We start from the raw sequence: 24,455 nt of genomic DNA on the forward strand, positions 1-24,455 counted from the left end.
GTTTCTATCAGTAAATTTGACACTGACAAATAAGTACTGTATCAAGTTTACTGCAATACATAACCAAACTCTAATAGTAAATAATAATGTTATTTGTATTATGTCCCACTAACTACTCTTTTATGGTTTTTGGAGACGCCGAGGTGTCAGAATTTAGTCCCGCAGGAGTTTTTACGTGCCAGTAAATCTACCGATACGAGGCTGACGTATTTGAGCACCTTCAAATACCACCGGACTGAGCCAGGATCAAACTTGCCAAGTTGGGGTCAGAAGGCCAGCGCCTTAACCATCTGAGCCACACAGCCCGGCTAACCAAACTCTAACTTAACCCTGTCACTAACAGTGCTTTCCAGTAAACCAGAATTTAACCAGTCACTAACAGCAATCACTGGGGGTCATTAGTGGGATGATGGTCCCCCCCCCCCCCTGGAGGCATTATCACTAACAGTAACGTTCGTCCACACCACACTTAGTGCACTATGCATTCGTTATATTGGCAGCCAGGCAAATCCATCGGACATTAGTATGAAGGCAGAGAGCAGCGGGAAATGATGCGACGTCAATGTTGTTATGATGAATACCACAAGGAGTACATGAAATTATTTCTTAAGGAGTGAAGAAACCAACTCTGAAGGAGCCTCTCCAACTCAGTTTAACACAAAAATTTATTAATTCCAAGTATTCCTTAGGAGAAATTAATCGTTTCCTCAAAGTTGAACACATCACTTTGATTTTTTAATTAAATTATATGTATAAAAATCTTCGCACTTTAAGCCAATATGGAGTTTGGCATGAACTGTCACTGTAAGTTCTGATCCACTGATTAGATCTTCCACTTCAAAATCTTCATTTGAAGGTTCCACAATTTCCACTTGTCATCGAGGTTTGTATGTGAATCTTTCTGCGTCCAATGTCCTTGTTCCAGAAATTAGTAGATTTGCCTGAGGAGATCTTGAAGGAGTTGGTGATGGAAGGGAGAAATCTGGAAGAAAAGGATTCTTACGTTGAGGAGCTATATTTGTGGAAACACTAGTAGAATCTGTTGGTTTCGAATACCACATATTATTTGTAGGAGGTGGAAATGATATATTGGACAATGAAGGAACTTTAGAGAAATTATTTACAGGTGTAGGAATAGAATTCAAATTCTGTACTGAAGATGATATGAAATGCTTTGTATTATTTTCACCTGAATGAGGTAATTTTGAATGTGAAGGTATCACAATCCCACTCCCTGCCCCTATTGGTGATCTACTGTTAGAATTTACCCACTTATTATCAGAGGAAAGGACAGGAATTACATTTACTGGATGGGTCATGGTGCTGTTGACTGTGGTAGGAGTACTTTGTAGCAGGGTATGGTTTGCTACGAATGATGAATGGTCTGGCAGTGGAGGTATGGCACCAACACCTCTCCTCGCCCATTCATCCTTGAACACTTGTACTGTAAGTACAGACACCACACTCGACAAGCGATCAACTACATGAGCCAACACCAACTGCTCATTAGCATCCCTCCGTACCCGTACCTGCAAGGAGCCTGCCTGCAACAGAAGGAACATTGCATAAGCAGGAAGAAAATTTTTATTCCACAACCCAATACATTATGTTTTAGAGAGGAATTTCTCTGATGTCATATTTTTCACCTCACTGTTATTGAATCTTTGGTGAGAAATAAGTTTATTAGCATTCTTATTAAATTGAGTTATTTTAAATGGGTATATTTTGGAATGTTAATGTTATGCAGCAGAGCCTGGTAATTTGAGCTAACTGAGGCTGACGTTACCTTTAATCACAAAAACCTTAGATTACATGGAAATAAGAACAAATTGATGATTAAGCTGTGTTAGATATCGGCCAATATTACCGAGTTAACATATATACACCTTCATTATAGACTGTTATGCCTTTAAGCGTACAGTCTGAAAGTCTTTGTAAATTTACTAATTGCCACCACAATCCTGTGTTTGTAACTAGTTCTGAGGCATTGTTTAGTTCTATACCCCTTATCTTTAAATCATTAAAAACTGAGTCTAACCATCGTTGTCTCGGTCTCCCTCTACTTCTCTTACCCTCCTTCCTGCATTTGCCTCCCATGACCCCACCACTGAAGCTGGTTTATGTGTACAGCTTTATCCATCAAGTTCATTCCTAACTTATCCTTTATCTCCTCATTCAGAGTTAAAGATCAATAAATTTAAATTTTAAAGAAATTCAGTCTTTTGTTTGAAAATGGAGCCCTTTCTTCACTGATGTTGTACCTTCTTGTCAGTCTGCGTAGCTTCTACTTACTGTTCAATGTAACAAAATGCTGCGACTAGTGCTAACAAATCCTCTTCAGGTACTTTTTCATCATCACAGTCTTAAGCAGGTTCACCGATCATTCAAATGAATGAAACATCAGTCAAAGTTAGGAGTTGTGTACAGGTGTTTGCACTACTACCATTTGCAATAACCGTCAGTCTGCCACTGATTTATTTTTAGTGATATCTGACACTGGGTACCCTGTGGGTGGGAGTGGTAGAATAACACCCACGGTGTCCTCTGCCTGTCGTAAGAGGCGACTAAAAGAGGTCCTAGGGGCTCTCAACTTGGGAGAGTGGATTGACGAACATTGCTTCCACTTACTTGTGCCAAGCTTCTCACTTTCAACTATCCTATCCCACCTCACTTGGTCAACTCTTGTTCTTTTCGACCCTAACTGTATTACAACCCCTGTATTAGGTTGCGAATCCTCGGGAGCCGTTCATTTTCACGCCCTTCGTGGCCCTTGTCTTCCTTTGGCCGATATCTTCATTTTTCTAAGTGTCGGATTCCTTCCATTTTCTCTCTCATTAGTGTTAACAGAGGATGGTTGCCTAGTTGTTCTTCCTCTCACCACCACCACCACCACTCTGACAGTGGGTAGGGGATATATTTTTGCCAGAAAGTCATAAATGTGCACAACCTCAATTGGGCAAGGGATGAATAAAGAAAATATGGGACTCCCCAAAAATTAGCCTACAGGTCAATCTGTAGTAATGGTGTACAAGGCAAGTATTAAAAAAAAAAAACACCCCACACAGACTTTAAGAAAATGCTAACAGGGTTTTACTGTATTTTGAGAAAGTTTAATTTTCATTAGATCAGCTCGAACTACTGGGGCTCTATTGTATGGCCTATGTATGGCAAAATCACAATATAATGCTATATTTACAGCATTCTTCATTTGTTTTTTAAGATTTAAAAAATGCCTAATCCTTGTGCAGACTTCTTTTAATGGAACATGGAGTTTCAAGTAGCAGGTAGAATTTATCCCGAGCTTTCTGTGAAAAGCAGATTTGATAGAGATGGAGGTTTTTCCCACTAACTGTGCTTTCCTTCATACTCTTAATCTTTCTCCCTTCAACATCTTAGATGACCAATCTTTGCAGGTTAACAAGATTGGCAAATCAAGTTCAGAAAACCCTATACATACATATGTACATGCAGGGTGGTTGAAAACAAGGTGAACTGGATAGATGTGTATTAGCTGATTGGTCATCATCATCATTTCTTCGTTCCAGCAAGCTGGGTGTGGTTATGTACGAGCCTCCTCCAGTTTTTTCTATCCATCCACAGATGCTGCTCGTATATGTGACACCAGTTCACATCTCTAATTTCAAGGTCCTTCAATATCTGTGTTTCCCAAACATCACGATGGCTTCCTCTTGGTCTCTTCCCGGGAACATTGTGGTCAAAGTATGTTAGAGGAGTCCTGTGAGGGTCCATTCTTTTCATGTGACCATACTATTGCAAATCTCTTCACTTCTAGAGTCTCCAGCAAGCTTCTTTCCAATCCAAGCTGTTGTTCTAGAGTCTCCAGCAAGCTTCTTTCCAATCCAAGCTGTTGCCAGATATCCACATTCCTTATTTTATCCATTTTTGGTTTTTGTAGACAAGAACGGAAGAACTTAATTTCTGTTGCCTGAAGACGACTCTTTGTTGGTCCAGTAAGTGTTGCTGCTTCCAGGCCATACGTCAATATAGGTACTAGATATATTTTGTACAAGCTGATCTTGGAAACTAACGGGAATGTTTCAGCCCAAAGTATTTGACGTACAGTGTGATAGAATTTGGAAGCTTTCTGTATTCTGTTGCTAATCTCTTGATGTATGGTATTGTCTGATGACAGAACACTATCTAAATACTGGAAGTTGTCTACAATATCCATCTCCTCATCTCCAATTCTTAGATGAACAGTTGGAGAGTTTCTACTCATCACCAAGCCAAATGTCTTTGTTTTGCTGATTTTGAGACCTAAGGTTGTAAAAAGCTTCATGCCAGAGATCTAGTCGAGTTTATACCTCTGCTTCTGTCTCATTCCATACCATTACATCATCAGCAAAAACCAGGGCATTGGTTGTTGGATACCTTCTTTTAACCGCTTTTAAAACTTCATCCATTAAGATTATGAAGAGAAGTGGTGAAAGACAACTTCCTTGCTGGACTCCATTCTTCGTTTTGAACGAACATGACCTTCCATCCTGGACCTGGACACAACACTTGATTTCATCATATAATCGTTGTACTCGTGCTATGATGTCATCAGGCACTTTCTTATGTCTCAAACATTCCCATATATGCCTGCGTAGTACATGGTCATATGCTTTCTTGATGTCCAGAAAAACAGTTGTGTTTTACCTTTCTCCCAATACTTCTCATAGAGCATTCTGGTGACAAAAATGAGGTCTATAGTTGATCTATGAGGTCTAAATCCATGTTGTTCCTCCTCAAGTGTACAGTAGGTTCAACATATTTTCTAATCCTGTTCTCAAGGACGAATTCGTAGGTTTTTGAGGCCATGTGACAGTGTAGTTGGTACATTTCTATCACCTTTTTTCAACAATGGGATGATGACTCCTTGTTTCCAGTCATTGGATGTTACATTCTCTTTCCAGATTCTATTTAGTACCTTGTACATCCACTGCTGTCCAACCCCTCCTAGTGCTTTGATCATCTCAACAATTAAATTCATCTGATCCAGTTGATGTGTTGTTTTTTAACTTAGATATTGCTGTGTCTACTTCCAACCATGTCAGACTAGTGGTATAAGGTTCGTCATCTAATGGAGCAACATCTTCATAACAGTTCAGCAAAGTTTCAAAGTGCCTTTCGAATTTCTGTAATATTTTGGTCTTGTCCCTAGTCATCTCACCATTAGGAAGTTCTACAGATTGGATAGATTCATTTCGAGTTCTTCTATTCTTAACAATACTGTATAACAGTTTTTTATTTCCATCCTATATTATTTCAGTAGCCAGATCTTCCTTGCATTTCTGCTTTTCAGCTACAACCAACTGTTTGACCTGTAATTTTTTCTTTCTGTAAAGTGACAGAGCTTCTCCTCTATTTTATGTTGATCTCCCCATGTTCTTGCTTGATATAAGGATCTTCCTGCACGGTTTCTGTCATTTCAATATCATCATTCCACCAGGCCGTTTCTTTAGGTTTCCTTATTTGACTGTCGTCCACATACTTTTTTTTCTGTACCAACCACAACCTTCTTTAGAGTATCCCATTCTTCATCTGCCAATTTCAGTTCTTCTCTCGGCAACAACCTGCAGACACCTCCCCTGAATTCTTCCTTTACACTTGGCTCTGTTAGTCATCAAGTTTTTATTTTTGGAACTCTTTTTTTACAGACTTTGGAAGGTATTTTCTCTGCAATAACTGCAACCAACAGTCTATGGTCTCCACCAACGTCTTCACTTGGAATGACCTTGACATCATTAACATTTTTCCATACATTTTGATCTATCAGAATATAATCTATTACTGTACCTATTTTATCATCCCAGATATATCTTGTGATTTTATGGGAGTCTCTTTTCTTGAATCAAGTGTTACTCACTATCAGGTTGTTTCTCATGCATAGATATAGTCTCTCTCTTCATTTCTGTTTCCATGAGGGCCCAGTGTGGATTCATATCCTGTTGGTTGTGAGCCAACTTGTGAATTAAAATTACCCATTACAATTAGATTGTCATACTCAATGTGTTCTTTCAAGTTATTAAGAAAGTTGGCCTTTTCCTCCTTTGAGCATCCTATCTGTGGAGCATAGACTTGGGTCACATTGTACTTTTTCCCTCCTAAGTTCACAGATAACTTAATTATCCTTTCACTAACAAACTCAACTTCACTACAAGCATCTATGTCTTTATGTATTAAGAATTGTACTCCATTCTTAGACTCTACTTCATTTCCAGACCAGTAGAGACTAAAGTCCAATCTGATATTCATTTTTCAAGTTTTCTTCCACTTTGTTTCACTCAGTCCCTTTCCATGATGTCGACCAGCTCTTCAGTTTTGTTTGTCAATGTCAGGATATTTAATGCTCCCACTCTGATACTCTGTCTTCGTTTGGTTTTGGGTAGCTGGTGTAACATCGAGTTGTAAACTGTCATTCGCACCAAACTGATGTCGTTGTCGTGAATTCCTACATCCGACGCTTGTATTATTCTTGAAAGCAACTTCTTCAGTAATCCCTCTGTTGACCTGCTGAGCCTAACACAGATTTTTTTCCAGGGTTTTCTCCCTTAGCCTTTGGTGTCCAGTCACCTCAACCTACAAGGCAGCAGATTGTATTCATATTAATCCCTGAATACAGGGCTGCCTCTTCTGCCATCTTCACCGCACCGAAGTCCACCTTCTCCGCTGTAGAATTCGCTGAGGTCTTCACTCGTAACCCTGAGCTGGGACCCTTACCAGATGTTACACAGCGGGTCAGTGCGCTCTGGGACTCGCATAGACAGGGGTGCCACTCCCTGGGTACGACTGCCTCTGAAAAGGGTCCCTACCTGCTACCCTATAGCTGATAGGTCATATTGATAAATAATTTGAAAAAAATAATTCAATATCTTGTGTCGTTATTTTATTAGCTTCTAAAGTTAGCCAATCAAATTGCTTTGTGGGCGAATTCAAATTAGCTTTGTGACGCGATGTTGAATCTGCATGTGACTTAAGACTGGCTTGAGAGACATGCCGAGAAATCAGCTGCAAACACACCGTGGGTTTCAGCCGGTGCCAGTGTAGCGCATTTCCTATGGACCGATTTTGTTAGCTTGGAGGTCCGTGTTTCAATCCCCCTCCGGGCAAAGTTATTTTTCTTCGACTGGTGCTTACTACATTTCCACCTAAGCTGAATCCCTCCCTGCCACTTTATTACTTCTCAGGAGATCCATGTAAACTATGAACAACAAAGGTGTCTAACCCCTGTAAAGACCTTGAACCAAGATCTAATTCTACCATCAATTCTCAGTGCAGCACAATTGTCAACATAAATATGTTTGATTGTTTTAATAATCTACCTTTAATCCTATAATCCCCCTTACGGCCAACATCTTTTCCCTCGGTACTCTGTCAAATGCTTTCTCTAGATCTACATAAACATAACTATATTCCTCTTCTAGGTTTTCGTCCAACCTATTTTCAACCAAAACTTTGATTAAATCACAAATTTAAAGATTGATGCATATGTAGTAACATTTCTTCTACTTCTTTCATTATGGCCTCTGTAGGACCATGGAAATGTCTTGTGTGGTCACTTATGTATTTTGATCATAAAGCTATATTTTGTGATTTATTGGTTTCATTTTTATGTTTTTTTGGTCATAAGTGCATGCATTATTTTGTAGTTCTAGGTCATAAAAATCTGCCCCCATCAATGTTATTTATTAAATTTCATTGAAACAGAAACAATGTAATCACTTAATTAAAAAAACATACAAAATATGTGCAGGGGAAAAAAAGTTAATTACAGGTTGTCAAGTAAACGGTAGAGCAATGAATAGACATGAAGCTTGTCTGAAAAGTACATGTAACACAATTTGTTTCAAAACCCTATGAGGTGAAGTTTGAAACATATAGCCCACTGAAATTATAATTACCGAGCTCGACAGCTGCAGTCGCTTAAGTGCAGCCAGTGTTCGGGAGATAGTGGGTTCGAACCCCACTGTCGGCAGCCCTGAAGATGGGTTTCACATTTTCACACCAGGCAAATGCTGGGACTGTACCTTAATTAAGGCCATGGCTGCTTCCTTCTCACTCCTAGACTTTTCCTGTCCCATCGTCGCCATAAGACCTATATGTGTCGGTGCGACATAAACAAACTTGAAAAAAGATAGAAATTGTAATGAGAGAGAGGACATGGCAATGTTTGCAACCAGCGCATGGCACAGATGCAGATTGGCATATGCACTTGCCTGTTGTGTACAGGGTATAGCATAGTTAAACTGAAATAATAAATATGGTAGTTCAACCTATTCAATACAAGTAAATAAGAGATCTAGAGATTACATTCTTATTTAATTAAAAGAGGAAATGGTACCGGTTTCGACCCCAGTCTGGGTCATCATCAGCCGATTATAACTCGAAAAACAATGCATAAGTAAGAAAGAAGTTAACGGTTAAGTCCACACAATATCAGTTGAAGAGGCGATATAAAAATGATGGGGGTAGGCACTGTAAAATTCAGACGAAGTGGAATGTAAGTCACTTAAAAGAAGTAATGCGTAATTTTCCGAGCATCAGCACGGCACACACAATGTTTGGCACTGTCTCATAATGTTCACGAAAAGCAGAGAACAGTTAAATGAGCCAGACTGCATACACCGTCAGGCACAAAGTCACAACACAATCCAAATATGAAGATCTAAAGTCATGAAGAAGCCGGAGACGAGCAGCTCAATCGAAGTAACTTGCAAGCTCCAGAAGATTAGCGCGGTGTTTACAACGTCAAGTGCTGTAGTTTCATACGCTGACGGAGATTGAAGGATAGATTAATGATCAAGTATTTGCTTAGTTCACGACAATGTATATATATATATATATATATACTTATAATACGATTTAATATAATTGAATACGTAATTATGATCTTGAAGATTTTTAGAACAGTTGACGTATAGCATAGGAAGCCAGCAGGCGACTCCCACACAACATGGGCATTTGCTGTCCCAGGAATGTTTACAACACAACCACAAGTAGTTCTGCATAACGTTCCCAAGTTAATTATTTGTTCTCAAAGTGCACTCAGTGTAGAACAGTCTTTAAAAAAATATGCTGGCATCTTTTCAACATCCAGCCTTCTCCTGAGCTTGGCTTGCTCTACCATTTAGTATGAGTAGATATCCTTTGTACACCATTCAAAATTCTCATTCTAGAATACTACCACACACATATACATGATGCATGTCATATTTTTAGAGAAATAGGGTGGTGATTCATAGTATGTGAATGTAGGCTAAAAATAATATAGTTAAGTTTTGCACAGCAGTGTATTTTTAAGGACAAAAGTAACTTTTGCATGTTGTGTCGCTGCGAAGTAACATAGCTTGATGAAACTTGAACCATACATAGGAAGAACTGCTACAGTATGGTACAGTAGGCAACTGAAAGAAATATGCGATGAGACGAACAGAAGTGACACTTTTATACAGAGAAAATAAATTACACGTAAGTCACTGTGACTCATGATGGTCCCCTGGACATCACAAAAGAAGGGACATGGTTCTTTAAAGGGTGCATGATCACCACGGACAGTGATGCATGTTCTGCAACGTGTTCGCATGCTGGCCACAAGATTGTTAAGGAGTTCTTGTGGTAGAGCGTTCCATTCCTCCAACAGCGCAGTTGACAACTACTGGATTGTCGATGCATGTGGACGTGCTGCTGCAATTCGTCTGCTCAACATGTCCCACACATGGGATTTAAGTCACGGGAACGGGCAGGCCAGTCCATTCGTCGAATATTCTCTTGTTCCAAGAGCTCCTTCACCTGCGCTGTTCGATGCGGTTGTGCATTGTCATCCCTAAAAATGCATTCAGGGCCGAAGGCACCAGTGAAAAGTCACACATGGGGAAGGAGTGCACTGTCACAATAACGCTAACCAGTAAGTGTACCCCGTTCAAAGATTTGGAGGTCAGTACGCCCATGCAAAATTTTGCCTATCCACGCCATAACACTTGGACCACCAAAATGATCATATTCGACAATGTTCCGGGATGTATTATATGTTTCCACCTTTCGCCAGATGAGGGTATGTCTAGAATTGCTACTCAGACTGAATCTGCTCTCATCTGAGAAGAGCACGCGACCCCACTCCTCGTCAGTCCAGACCCGATGCTCTTGGCACCATCCAGAAACTGTGCCACTGATGTGCGGGTGTCAACAGACCACAACGTAATGGTCGCTGGGCAAACAGACCACCACCATACAGTCGCCTTGCCACTGTGGAGTGTGAGATTGGGTGTCTTGCAATCCTGTTAAATGTGGTTGCAATTGCACCTGCTATTGGATACGAGTCTTCTTACCTGTTGCACAATGCAGTGGTCACCTGCTGCTGTAGTTGACTGTGGTCGACCTCCTCCTCTCTTTCAGGCAGCAATGTGTGTGGTTCGGAAAGCTCTCCATGCATGTGAAACAATGCTGTGAGCTACACCGAACTCCTGGTCTATACTCGTAACACTTCGTCCTTCTTCTAGTTTCCCGATGATTCTTCCCTGTGGGAAGTCATCCAAATGTTGTCTCCAGGCCATGTTGTAATGAATAACACCACCACAGTGCACCGTAACAGCTTGCTGATTGACTCACACTGTCTTGTCCCGTTCCTTCAACTGCCTTGTTTTGTGGGCCAGACCCATTTGGCGCTATAGTCACGCTGACCTCACACCAGGTTTGTATGCACATATGGAAGACCTTTGGCACTTTCATTCACTTTTACCGAGTAGTTGATATGTTATATGTTGCTTTATGTATCCTGTCCTTAAGTTTTTGCATAGCAGTGTATAATTAACTTTTAACTAACAAATGAAACTAGTTAAAGATGGATAAATTCAAACTACCATTTAGGTCATATTGTTAGCCAAATTCAAAATTACAGTCAGACAAAAAGTGATAAAGTAGTGGAATGTATTTTAGCATCAAGAGATTACTGCAGTGATACAAGATAGAAGGTCTTAATGATTGGATAACTCCACCTTTACAATACTGTACAATATTACTCCTTTTTATTTTAAAACGGGACATGCTTTGTCTCTTCTATGTGAGACATCTTCAGCCTAAATATAATTAAAATTTTAAAAAACATGATATTCTTGGTAACACTAAAAACAATGACTTATATATAAAATTTTAAGAGTCAACAAGACTCAGTCTATCATATGTTGTATCTTATGGCTAGCCCGGATTCCAATCCATCAGCTTGTCTATCATATGTGGACACAGTTAAAAAAAAAACAGTTCATGATGGTAAATACCTTACTGAGGTTGACAATACAGATTAATTACAAAATTTATTTCTTGTGGTAGTGCAACACTGAATGAATGTTGAGAAAAAGTCAGTGTAAAGACCCAAGGTGAAATATTCGACATGCTGAGGTATGCTGAGGACAACAATAATAACAGAAAGTGAAGATGACCTCAACTTAGTTTTGTTGGATATGGAAGTCTCCTTCTCAAATTACTTCAAGGAAATTAATGCCAGTAAAACTAAGGTAATGGTTTTGGCAGAAATGAAATACCAGCAACAAATTTAACATTAGGAAAAACCTGAACTTGAAGAGGTGAACACGTTCTGTTGCATGGGCAGTAAATTTACATCTGACGGGAGATGATATCAATAGTCGAATCTTTGCAGGCCAAAACAAGTATTCTTAAAAAAAAATAAAGTCTCCAAACATCCAACAGCTTGAGTACTGAGGTCAGGAAAAGTTCCTTAAAATACAGTGTATATACATATTTTTGGCAAGTTGCTTTTACGTCATACCGACACAGACAGGTCTTATGACGACGTTGGGACAGGAAGGAGCTAGGAGTGGGAAGGAAGCGGCCGTGGCCTTAAATTAGGTACAGCCCCAGCATTTGCCTGGTGTGAAAACGGGAAACCACGGATAACCATCTTCAGGGCTGCTGAGAGTGGGGTTTGAACCCACTACTATCTCCCAAATACTGGATACTGGCCACAATTAAGCAACTGCAGCTATCGAGCTCGGTCCTTAAAATATACATCTGCCGCATAACTTTGTATAGATGTGAGACTTAGGCAGTGAGAAAATATGACAAGTGCAGACTTGAAGCTTTTGAACTCTGGTGTTAAAGGCAAATGCTCAAAATGTATTAGCTGGACAGAAAGAAAACAAACAAAGAAGTCCTGATGTAAATAAAAGAAGAACAGAGAATGTGGAAAAAATATGTCCAAGAAGGTGCAACCTAGTAGCACATATACTGACCATACTAGAGGGACAACATGAAGGAAAAAATAGTAGAGGAAAACCAAAATCATATCCAACAAATTCAAAAAGATGTTTATTGTACGAAGAATCAAAGATACATGAAATGACTTGCTCAAGATAAAAATGCACAGAGGATAGCTGCCTTTACTTCTGCTGCAAACCAACCTTTGGGTTGATAAATGGACAATGATGATGATGATTATCAGTGCAATTCTTTTTATCACTTGAAGCAACAACCGATAACAGCCAAACTAACTGTTTGGTGGAGGCTCATATGCTACCACATTATGAAAAAGACCACGTAAATTGTTGTGTCATGGAAAGTAAATGATCAGAGAGAGAGAGACTGTGAGTATGTTTTCAAGAGACTGACAAAGACTGGAAAATGGGGAATATCATACATTATTCCCAAATTATGTGTCTTCAGGCAACAGAAATGAAGTTCCTCTGTTCTTATCTACAAAAATTAAAAATGGATAAAATAAGGAATGTGGATATCCGACAACAGCTTGGATTGGAAAGAAGCTTGCTGGACAGCCTTGAAGTGAGGAGACTGCAATGGTGTCGCATATTATATGAACATCATCTCTGGGTGGGTAGGACAAACTGGAGGAGGCTCGTACACAACTGCACCCGGCTTGCTGGAGCGAAGAAATGATTATGATGATGATATGTGACTACCCAGACAAATTCTATGATTAGTAATTGTCGTGTGTCCTTCGCGCTCCTCGCTCTGCGCCGCCTACTCTGCGCACGCAACAGCTTGGATTGTTCTCGACTCTACGAGACGTCTGCACTGCGCTTGCCTGTTACATCAGCCAGCTATATAAAGGCGCTGCCTTCCAGCCACAGGCGAGGACTTGCCAGTGCCCAGCACCAGATTACGCCGAATGTCGAACACGGAGGCTATCCCTCTTAAAAAGGTGTGAGTGTTTGAGGATTCACCTCGGGTTACTGCCTCCGCTCCCGTTTCCCGCAGCCACGTTGAGCCCGATGACAGTATTCCCTCAGTCCCACCTAGGCCCAAACACATCAATTAGTATTCTACTAATTATGCATTTCAATGTCAGTTCCTGACAAGTTACAGAAACAACTAATATTCTATTAGTGCAAGCTTTCGCTATTGATTACACTTGTGATGGTATAGACCAGATAGTTTTCAACTATCAAGAACTCTAGCTTTCAATAAACTTTCACATCAAGATAGATTCATGTATATATGTATATAAAGTGTACATTCTTTTTGAACTTCAGTCTACAAGCAACGTTAACTGTTTATAATTTTCATACTGCTTCGAGGAAAGTTTTATTTGAATGTATGTATATATATGTTGTTAAGACTATCTGAAGCAATAAAATATAGTTGTGTTTCTGTATACCTGTTCTTGTATACAACACAACTAAAATTGGCGACAAGGTACACACAGTACTACGTACCTCACTTACCACACAAATTCGGCGAAGTAACAACGTCATCAGTACTATAACCAGCACATCGGGACCAACAGCACAATTCTACCTCGCTACGACTCCGTCGAACTACGGACAGTCCGTTTCCTTTTCACGGCTCGCCCTCTTCCAACACCTGTTCGGTGCACTTCAAGCTCTCTCTCTCTCACTCCCAGCTGCTCGCGTGAAGGTCAGGTTGTCAGCCAGTCTCAGTACACGCTGCTTCATAAGTTATTCTCTCTCTCGCAGTGCACACCATGGCTACGACGGAGCAATTCGCTGCTATATTACAAGCTTTACAACAGCAGCAACAGCAATTCATGCAACAACAACAAACAGCATTGCTTACAGCTAGACAAGCTCTTTCTGCTTCTGCACAGCCCACAGCAGTTCCAACATTTTCTGCTTTTGACCCGGCTCACGAAGAATGGTCAGCCTATTACGCCCGCCTTCAGCAACACTTCATCTGCCATTCAATCACGGACGAAAAGCGACAACGAGCTCTATTTCTCAGTTCAGTTGGAAATTCGACGTGTGAATTACTGCAAAAATTAAGCCCTGAGGAACAAATTTCCGAAGTGCCTTTCGTCCAGCTATTAGCTCGTATCAATGAGCATTATACTATAGACCCGCACATTGTAGCCGCTCGCTACAAGTTTTTTCAAAGCAGGAAGCAACCGCACCAGACTCATGCCGAGTGGATCGCGGAACTATGTGGTCTCGCCAAGCCCTGCCAGTTTATCTGTTCCAAGGACGGTTGTGGTACGCCCTATACAGATTCTCTCATTCGGGACATGGTCATTCTCCATACTCCCCAGGACAAAGTTCGTTTTGACGCTGTTAAGAAGAGTAACCCTTCTTTAGAAGAAGTACAGCGTATAGCTACTGTATATGAACTCACTTCTGAGACTGCCGCGGAAATTGCTAATAAACATGAGGTCGCTCGAGTCTCGCAGCCTGCCCGCCAGTCGTCTGCTCCTTTGAACCGCCCCAGCAAATCGCTTTCTCCCAAGCGTTCTCGCCAGGTTCCCTCTCGCTCTTCTCCCAGAAAGCCTGCTGCTCAGAAGACGTCTCACCTCCTGCCTTCCTGCAGAGGATGTTTCAAACATCACGACCGCCGTGACTGCTGTTTCTTCAAAGCCAATTGCGATCGTTGTCATAAAATCGGGCACATCAAGACAGTCTGTAACAGTTTGCTCCGCCCTGCCAAGACTTCTTCGACACGAAAGCCTAATACTCAGCCCCGACAGGACATGGAAATAGATCAGATCAATCTCATTCTGCCTACCAAGAATTCCAGCAAGATACTAGTTCCACTCTCTTTCTCTGATTGCTCTAGTGAATTTCAGTTAGATACTGGCTCACCTGTCTCTATCATCAACCTGGCTAAGTATCATGACTTAGGCTCACCTTCGTGCTCTCCGGCTGACATGCAGCTTGTTACATTTAACAAGAGGAAGATTGATATTAAGGGCCAGATCACTCTTCCAGCCAGCTATAAGGGTATTCAGAAAGTCATTACCTTACTAGTAGTCAACAACTACACAGCTTCTAATATTCTTGGCATGGATCTCTTCAATTTATTCGGCTTCCAAATTCATGACAACGTCAATGCAGTCTCTACCTTGCAACCTACCTCTGATGTTACGGATCTCCTGGAGCAATTTCCTGAAGTCTTCGACTCTACACTAGGCACCGCCAAGGACTACACTGCTCACATACAGCTGAAATCAGGAGCCAAGCCTCGCTTTTTCAAAGCCCGTCCTGTTCCACTTGCACTTCAAGACCAAGTTAATGACGAGTTAAACAGATGGATAGAAGCCGGTATAGTGGTCCCTGTTACTTCCAGTCAATGGGCTACTCCTTTGGTCGTCATTAAGAAACCCAATGGCAAGGTACGCCTTTGTGGTGATTTTCACTCTACGGTCAACTCACAGATTGAAACCGACGTCTTTCCAAATCCCCGTCCGGAAGAATTATTTCGCCGTTTAGCAGGTGGTCAATTTTTCTCTAAAGTGGATCTAAAAGAAGCCTATCTACAGCTACTTTTAAACGACGAATCCAAGTAATTTCTCACGCTGAATACTCCTCTTGGACTGCTCCAGCTCCAGCGTCTCCCTTTCGGCGTCTCTTCATCAGCTGCTATTTTCCAGCGCTATTTAGCGCAGCTCACCGCCTCCATTCCTGGTTGTGCGCATTACCTTGATGACATTCTGGTGACTGGCAAAGATCATCAAGAACATCTCCATAATCTGCGCTTACTTCTCACTAAATTGAAAGAAAATGGTCTCCACGCGAACTTAGATAAATGCACTTTCTTTCAACCGCAAGTACACTACTTAGGTCATATCCTCGATAAGAACGGCATTCGACCTAGTGAACGGAATGTCTCTGCGATTGTCAACATGCCTGCACCACAGAACATCAAGCAGCTCCAATCTTTCATAGGCAGAGCGAACTATTATAACAAGTTCATTCCACGCTTCGCTTCAGTTGCAGCTCCGTTGAACGCCTTACGCGAGAAAGGTGTTAAATTTCAGTGGTCTCCGCAATGCCAACATGCCTGGCAAGCTATCAACAAAGCCCTTGTTCAAGCTGTCAAACTCGCTCACTTTCAGCCCGGCAAGCTCCTTACGCTCGCCATGGACGCCTCAGATTATGGAATCGGTGCCGTTCTCTCTCAGAAGGATCGTCACGGACAAGAACGTCCTATAGCTTTCGCTTCAAAGACACTCAACGAGCATCAACGTCGTTACTCTCAGATTGAAAAAGAAGCTTTAGCTATCATCTTTGGTATTCGCCGTTTCCACAAATATCTCTATGGCAACCATTTCCTGATCATTACTGATCACAAGCCTCTTGTACACTTATTCCATCCTGGTAATAAGATCCCTGAGCATTCGCTCCGTAAACTTCAAAGATGGTCCATATTCCTTTCTGATTATTCCTATCAGATCGCCTATCGTGCCACATCCCAGCATTGTAATGCTGATGCCCTCTCTCGCTTACCAGTGGGTCTTGACACCACCTTCGATTCCCAGGAATCAGAATGTCTCCAATTGGACACCGAACTCGAAGACACTGTATCCAGCTTTCCCATTGACGCTACCTGCATCGCTAAAGCAACGGATAAGGACAATACGCTTGCTACAGTACGTACTTACATACGCAACGGTTGGCCTCTTCAGAACAAACTCCCTTCTAGCCTAGCGCCTTGTCATCATCTTCAGCATCGTCTCACTACTCGTGCCGGAGTTATACTCTTAGAGACAGGCTCCCTCTTCCGAGTGGTTATCCCACCGAGTCTACGACAACGCGTTCTAGACTTGTTACATCAAAGTCATTGGGGCATATCCCACACTAAGCAACTTGCACGTCAACACTGCTATTGGCCCGGTATTGACACGGCCATAGAGAAGCTCATTCGTCATTGTGAACAATGTCAAATTCATCAGAACATCCCGTCCTCTGACTGTTAATAAACTTAACCATGATAGGTTAATATTGTGTTTGGTCCGTATTGACTGGTCTGAATGTATAATATAACTATCTATAATAGTTTATTTAAATATGCCTTGATCAATACACTGATGAAGGGAATGGTTGAGATTTCCCAAAACATGTATGGTTTAATAAATAATGTTTCTTTCATTTAATGAGTGTATTGATCAAGGCAGATTTAAATAAACTATTATAAATAGTTATCTTATACATTCCGTCCTCTGACCTCGCTTCATGGCCTCCTCCTACTTCTCCATGGGAACGAGTACACATCGACTTCGCTGGACCTTTTCTCAACTCCATGTGGCTCATCGTGATAGATTCTCTATCTAACTTTCCCTATGTAGTTGACATGCATTCTACTACTACTACTACTACTACAGAAGCTACCATTCGTGCACTTCAGAAGATATTTACAACTGAAGGCTTACCTCAACTGCTAATTTCCGACAATGGACCGCAATTTACTGCTACTGCTTTCCAGAACTTCTGTACATATAATGGTATTCGACACATCCTAGCACCGCCTTTTCACCCTGAATCTAATGGTGAAGCTGAATGTTTTGTGCAAACGTTTAAGAAAAGTATGAAGAAAGCCGTATCTTCAGGTTTAAATAAAGAGCAAGCCTTGCTACAGCTCCTAGGAAATTATAGAACTCTGCCCGGCGCTGACAATGTCTCTCCCGCTCAAAAGCTCCATGGACGCCCTCACAGAACTTTACTTTCTCTGTTGCAGCCTCTTCCTGCCCAGCCGAAGCACTCTCCAACGAAGTTTAATGTCAACGACAAGGTCTACATTCGCACCTTCAAGTCCAATCCGCTCTGGCTACCTGGTGTCATCTGCCGCACCTTAGGTCATCATCTCTACGAGATTCAGACTGCTGTGAAATGCATCTGCCTTCACCAGGACCAGATACGCCTCCGATATCGTCCATATCCTACTATTGATTGTATTGTTAAACCTGCCAAGTCTATTGCTGAACGAGCTCTAGATCACTTAATTCATATGGGTTCCTTTCAGGAAGATTCTTCTCCACTTCGCCCAGTCCCGGCTCCAGACAACACGACAGAGACGGCCGACTCTCCTGCCCAGCATCGCTACCGGCGTAATTAGGAGGGGAGGGTGTCATGTGTCCTTCCTGCTCCGCGCATGCAACAGCCTGGATTGTTCTCGACTCTACGAGACGTCTGCACTGCGCTTGCCTGTTACATCAGCCAGCTATATAAAGGCGCTGCCTTCCAGCCACAGGCGAGGACTTGCCAGTGTCCAGCACCAGATTACGCCGAATGTCGAACATGGAGGCTATCCCTCTTAAAAAGGTGTCTCGAATAAGTGGAATGATTCTGAGTGTTTGAGGTTTCACCTTGGGTTACTGCCTCCGCTCCCGTTTCCCGCAGCCACGTCGAGCCCGATGACAGTATTCCCTCAGTCCCACCTAGGCCCAAACACATCAATTAGTATTCTACTAATTATGCATTTCAATGTCAGTTCCTGACAAGTTACAGAAACAACTAATATTCTATTAGTGCAAGCTTTCGCTACTGATTACACTTGTGACGGTATACACCAGATAGTTTTCAACTATCAAGAACTCTTGCTTTCAACGAACTTTCGCATCAAGATAGATTCATGTATATATGTATATAAAGTGTACATTCTTTTTGAGCTTCAGTCTACAAGCAACGTTAACTGCTTATAATTTTCATACTGCTTCGAGGAAAGTTTTATTTGAATGTATCTATATATGTTGTTAAGACTATCTGAAGCAATAAAATATAGTTGTGTTCCTGTATACCTGTTCTTGTATACAACAGTAATAATGATAATAAAAACAATCATCATCATTCTATGGCCTCAGCTACTGTGTGCAGGCATTTTAATTTGATGCCACCTGGCTGCTTGCTCGTCAATTTCAAAGTTTCATTTTACTCTATGCCTACTAGATGGCAGAGTAAACCACATCTTTCTTGGGTATGTATGGATGAGTTTTTAATTAATTTTATTGTTTGGGCACATTGAAATTCAAAGATACCTTCCTTCGTGGGCAACAGGAATGTTTTGCAATAAATTTGTGGGCAGGCGTAATCAGCGATAATTTGATTGGGCCTTACATGCTTCTGCCCAGACTAGACAGACGGAATTACTTAAATTATTTTCAAAAGGTATTGCTGGAACTTTTAGAAGAATTGCCACTGGCTGGGCGAGACACGATGTGGTTCCAGCAGGATGATGCCCCAGCCCATTTTGCTGCTGCACCGCAAAACCACCCTCACAGTAAAGTTTGGCCACAGGGGGATAAATATGGGTGGTCCAGTGCCTTGCCCTCCTTGTTCACACGAAGTAATTCTTCTTTACTTTTCTCTATGGATCACATTAAAGGCCTGGTGTACGAAACTCCACTTCAGAGTAAAGAGGACCTAGTCACGTGCATCACCGAGGCTGCACTTCGTGTCTGAGAAGCACCACAAATTTTCCAAAGAATAAGCAAATCAATGCTGTGTGGATGTGAATTGTGCTGTGAAGTGGGCGGGAGACATTCTAAACATATGCTCTGAGGTACTGCATGTTTGTCCCTTTTCACTGTCTGCAGCTAAAATGTAAACAAGACACTAACAGTGTTGCACACTTACGCTTGAGTGCCTGGGAGGTTGACAGCCGATCTTAAATCTTTAGGTGTCTAATCTAAATCTAATCTAAACTAATCATTGCAGACTTATGGTTCTTGTATCTGACCCTCTATCACTCCTTAAATTTACAAAACAATGTTTTTCCCCACCCTGTATGATGTATTGTAGACCAGCCATAAAAAAAAAAAGATGTTAACATTTGAGTTATTTCTTTCTTTCTTTCTTTCTTTCTTTCTTACAAACCGGTATTCTATTTTGAAAGAGCTATAAAATATTGCAAAATAAGACTGGAATATTGTAGTTTACTTGGAACAGAACATAGAATCAAAAGTTTCACAGAATACAAGTTTCAGCTCTGGATTGGAAATTAAGATACAAGGTAATGGAGAAAAATACAAGCTTACCATCTTCCCAAATGACAGAGTCCAGAAATGTTCATTCCTGAATTCTAGCACTCCATCAATAGTTAATGTCTCCCTGAGGCATTTATCCAGCTGACCAACCATATGAGATGGGGTAGTCTGTGACAATGAAATGAAATTATGTGCACAAATTGTCAAAAACAGAATATACAAAACACAATCAAACTTGGAAAGGAATATAGATGAAGAACAACTTACTTAACACCGGGATGGACACATTGTAGAGTAAAAAAATAATTAAATAGACTCGCTCAATCTCTCTTTTTCTGTAAGTATCCTTGGGAAAATATGTTCAAGTTCCTCCTTAAGTGTCCTTTCCTACCTGACAATGCAACCGATATAAATGTTCATGAGAAGTAAAAATCTTTTTAGAAAGCTCCCAAATGTTGACTTATACAGAAAATAAAGTACTGGTAATTAGTTTTAAAAAATATAGCATATACCAGCCCCCTGGCAATCGAAAATTTCTGGCAGTCCAGAATATAAAGAAAACTGTTACATTATGGAGGTGGACAACTACCTAACTAGTTGAAAAGGAAATAAAAGGTAGGAACAAATGAATGAGATAAAATTATTTGTTAAGAAGTGTATATGCCGATGAATGAATTTACTGTATTAATCCAATTGCAAGTGAAAAAAGAAAGGAAAAGTACATTTTCATGAACTTCTGAAAAAAGAAAAATCCTTACAGAATTAAGGAGAATGGCATGTTCTACTGGTGCCACTTTCAAGTTAAATGCTGAGATAGAAAAAAATTAACACAACAAAAATCAGGTAAGAAACAAGCTGAGTAAAGAAAGGTGAATGTAAAACAAGCTTTCTCTCTAACTGATAACGTTCTAATAACTCTCATCATCATTATTATGGGGATTCACTCACTGGCAACTGTAACAGTGTTGCCAATTATGGGTTCTTAGATGACTGTTTTTCTTCTAGGTATGTACTAGTGATTTCAAAATTTCTTTCTGTGTTCAATAGACTGGTTAACTTACAGGTTATTTCAAAGCTAAATAGTCGTACAATCAACAATGAAACATGACTTTCATAATTTTTCCTCAATCTGTGCTTCTTCCTCGTCCTCCCAATCTTGATACATGCCATTCTTCATCAACATAGAAACTCTGTTCCAAGATTGAGGACTTAATCCCTGAGAACTTTGTTTAGAATGTCATAATCGGTCCTGTACTGATATGTTAATTCAGGCAGCTGGCATTTCCAACAGCCTGCATATGAGAGACTCATACCACTGGCACATTTAATGACCCGTTTCCAAAGAAATATGTTATCTGCATCGTATCCCAACTTCCCTTGAAACTGATTAATAGCTGCAGGATTTTTTCTTTTTTTTTTCTTTACAATTTGTTTTACGTCGCCCCAACACAGGTGGGTCTTATGGCGTCGATGGGATAGTAAAGGCTTAGGAGTGGGAAGGAAGCAGCCGTGGTGTTAATTAAGGTACAGTCCCAGCATTTGCCTGGTGTGAAAATGGGAAACCACGGAAAACCATCTTCAGGGCTGCCGACAGTGGGGCTCGAACCCTCTATCTCCCGGATGCAAGCTCACAGCTGTGCACCCGTAACTGCATGGCCAACTTGCCCGGTGAAAGAAAATTAAACACATATATTGCTTTTAAGCACATTGGATGATATTACTACTTGATTAATCAATGAAGTGAGGATTAATGATAATTTGAAAGATTTTCATCCAAAATGTCATATTTTCAGGATCTTTTTAAAAATCAGAAGATCTTTGGAAATTTTGGAGGACACAACAACACTGTACTGTCTGGCTGGTTACCCCGCTATGATAATGAATAGACTGTACAGATAGCGCTTCAATGCTGAGTGTTGGGCAGTGGTAAATAACCCGATATCCCAAGGTGATCAATGGGTTTGGGCAGATGATTTTCCTTAGGTGGAGTAATGACACCCTCAGTGTAAGAAATGATATTGGAATCCATTTTGAGCTGCTCCTGGCTACGTTTTTTTCAACCTGCCATCTTTAGATCTGCCCTTGGATCTGTTATGCATTACTCTTTCTATAGATGTTCTTTCTACTCTCATAATGTGGGCTAACCATTTCAGACACGATTCTTACTGAATTCTCCTACAATAACAAGCACACTAGCCCTAGGTGGAGAAGGAATGGTTTGTTTCTAATTTTGTCCCTTCTATCACTGACGAATGAAGGTCTAAGTAACAATATCCCTCAAATAGGCATGACATATTTAGACATTTTTGTGCTGGGCTTCTATAATGGGTATGACGGCATAAATCGATTGTAAAATTGTTCACTTATTTTTCTTGGGATAACGGCATGCGACGTCACCACTGATTGCTGTCAAGAATATGGCACTTACGTTCTCCATTTCCCTCTGCTGGCACATGTGACATTTTCCAGCTCATTGTGCAACACAATAATCACTGACCTATCATTCTGTTTGGGAACATACTTAGTGCATTTAGGAACATTCTATTGAGTGGTATATGTATGTATTCATCACATTTTATCTCTCATACATTGTGATGTAAGCCTACATACTATCTAACGTGAAAAGGGTAAACAAATGACACATTTCTAGTAAAGTTTTACGATTGTGAACGTTTTGTAACTGAACGACACACCAAGTATCTTTCCTATACAGCATAGAACATGTTAAAGAACACTGTATTCATCATTATGAAACGAAACATACAATACATGCAGGACATGTTATGAAGTGGATAATATCCGCATATGAATGTTACACTGTACATGGTTATGAACACACGGTTTCTTCTCAATACAGCTGACGATAGTAATCACTATACAAAGGGCACTAGGAAAGTTTTGCAATGTGAGTGAACGCTTTAGACTTTTTCAAAATAATTTCCATCACACTCAATACACTTCTCCATACGTCAAAACCAGTCACTGAACCATCTCTGCCACTTTTCTTCGGTTACATTTTCACACTCTTGATCCCTCGTCAGATGCAAAACGCCACCCTTTTAGCTTCATCTTCACTTCTGGGAAGAGTGCGAAGTCACATGGGGCAAGATCAGGACTGTATAGAGGGTGATCAAGCATAGTCAACCCTCATCTGGCAAGAAAATCCATTGTTACATTAGCACGATGTGCTGGAGCATTGTTGTGATGCAAGAGCCAAGTGTTGAGCCGTGACCTTGGACGGAGCTGCTTGAGAGCCTGGATGACCTGAGGCAGACAAGTCTCACTGTATCACTTCACAGTAACTGTCCTTTGTGTTTCTAGCACAACCCAAGTCAGCATGACCCGTTTAGTGAAGAATACTGCAATCCTTTTCATCACTGACCTTGACTTTAGCACAGTCACAGGAGTACCCTCATACTCAAACAGCCACACCTTATTCTGGGATTTTGTTGGGACATCGTGATAATAAAGCCAAGATTCGTCACCTGTAACGATGCTATTGATGCTTCGCGAAGTCCCATTTTCAAACTCTGTTAGGATTTCTCGGCACCATTTCACTCGATGTGCCCTTTATTCCTCTGAAAGTGAATGGGGCACCCAAAGAACAAACCTTTCTAACATGGAGATGGTCATGTAGAACTGAATGAATAGCTGGTGCAGGGATGTGGAGGATCCCTTCTACCTGCGATATGTCAGCCACCTCTCTTGCTGCAACATTTTCCTCAGTCACTGATTCACACGGCCGCCCAGAACGAGGATCGTCTTCAACCCCAAAATTTCCCCTCTGGAACGCTTTGTACCAGCGGAAAATTGTTGTCCGATGTGGACAGTCTTTCCCCAGCACAGGAGTCATTTCCTCCAGGCACTGGTCAACAGTTAATCCACGAGCAAAATTGTAGCGGATAATTGCGCGATATTCACCTTTAGACCACACGGATATCTTAACTTGCCTTCAATCCCATTACTGGTGTAAAGGTCGCGCCTTGCTGTCTTCTAGACCGGTTTTCACCCCTCACCATAACAGGGGTGTCCAGCCAACCGTTTTGTGTATTGCAAAACTTTCCTAGTGCCCTTTGTATTTTACATCTAAGTAGCCACAGAGCGCCAGCAGATCCTTCTTTTCTGCACTGATTATGATGATGGTTCTGCACACAGGGAAACTGTGATGATGGAGGAAACCCCCACATTTTCTTTGTTTTCTTAAACATCTTGTAGGACACCCAAACACTATCAAATGACATTCTGACATTTAGGGTGTTAGTTACTCACTCTA

At 41.0% G+C, this 24,455-nt stretch overlaps 1 protein-coding gene across 2 annotated transcripts in view; it reads right to left on the bottom strand.

Moving 5' to 3' along the window:
• Positions 1-647: 647 nt before the first annotated feature.
• The window catches only part of LOC136881069 (zinc transporter 6), a 109,101-nt gene continuing 85,293 nt past the window's right edge, over positions 648-24,455 (bottom strand). For both annotated transcript variants that reach the window (XM_067153678.2, XM_067153677.2), the window contains 2 exons: positions 20,234-20,350; positions 648-1,544 (listed from right to left, as the gene is read on the bottom strand). In XM_067153678.2, coding sequence (XP_067009779.2) covers positions 876-1,544; positions 20,234-20,350 — 786 coding nt within the window. In that variant the 3' untranslated portion in view covers positions 648-875. The remainder of the gene's footprint in view (positions 1,545-20,233; positions 20,351-24,455) is intronic.

The sequence above is a fragment of the Anabrus simplex genome, chromosome 9 (assembly GCF_040414725.1).
Source record: "Anabrus simplex isolate iqAnaSimp1 chromosome 9, ASM4041472v1, whole genome shotgun sequence".
Lineage (NCBI taxonomy): Eukaryota > Metazoa > Arthropoda > Insecta > Orthoptera > Tettigoniidae > Anabrus > Anabrus simplex.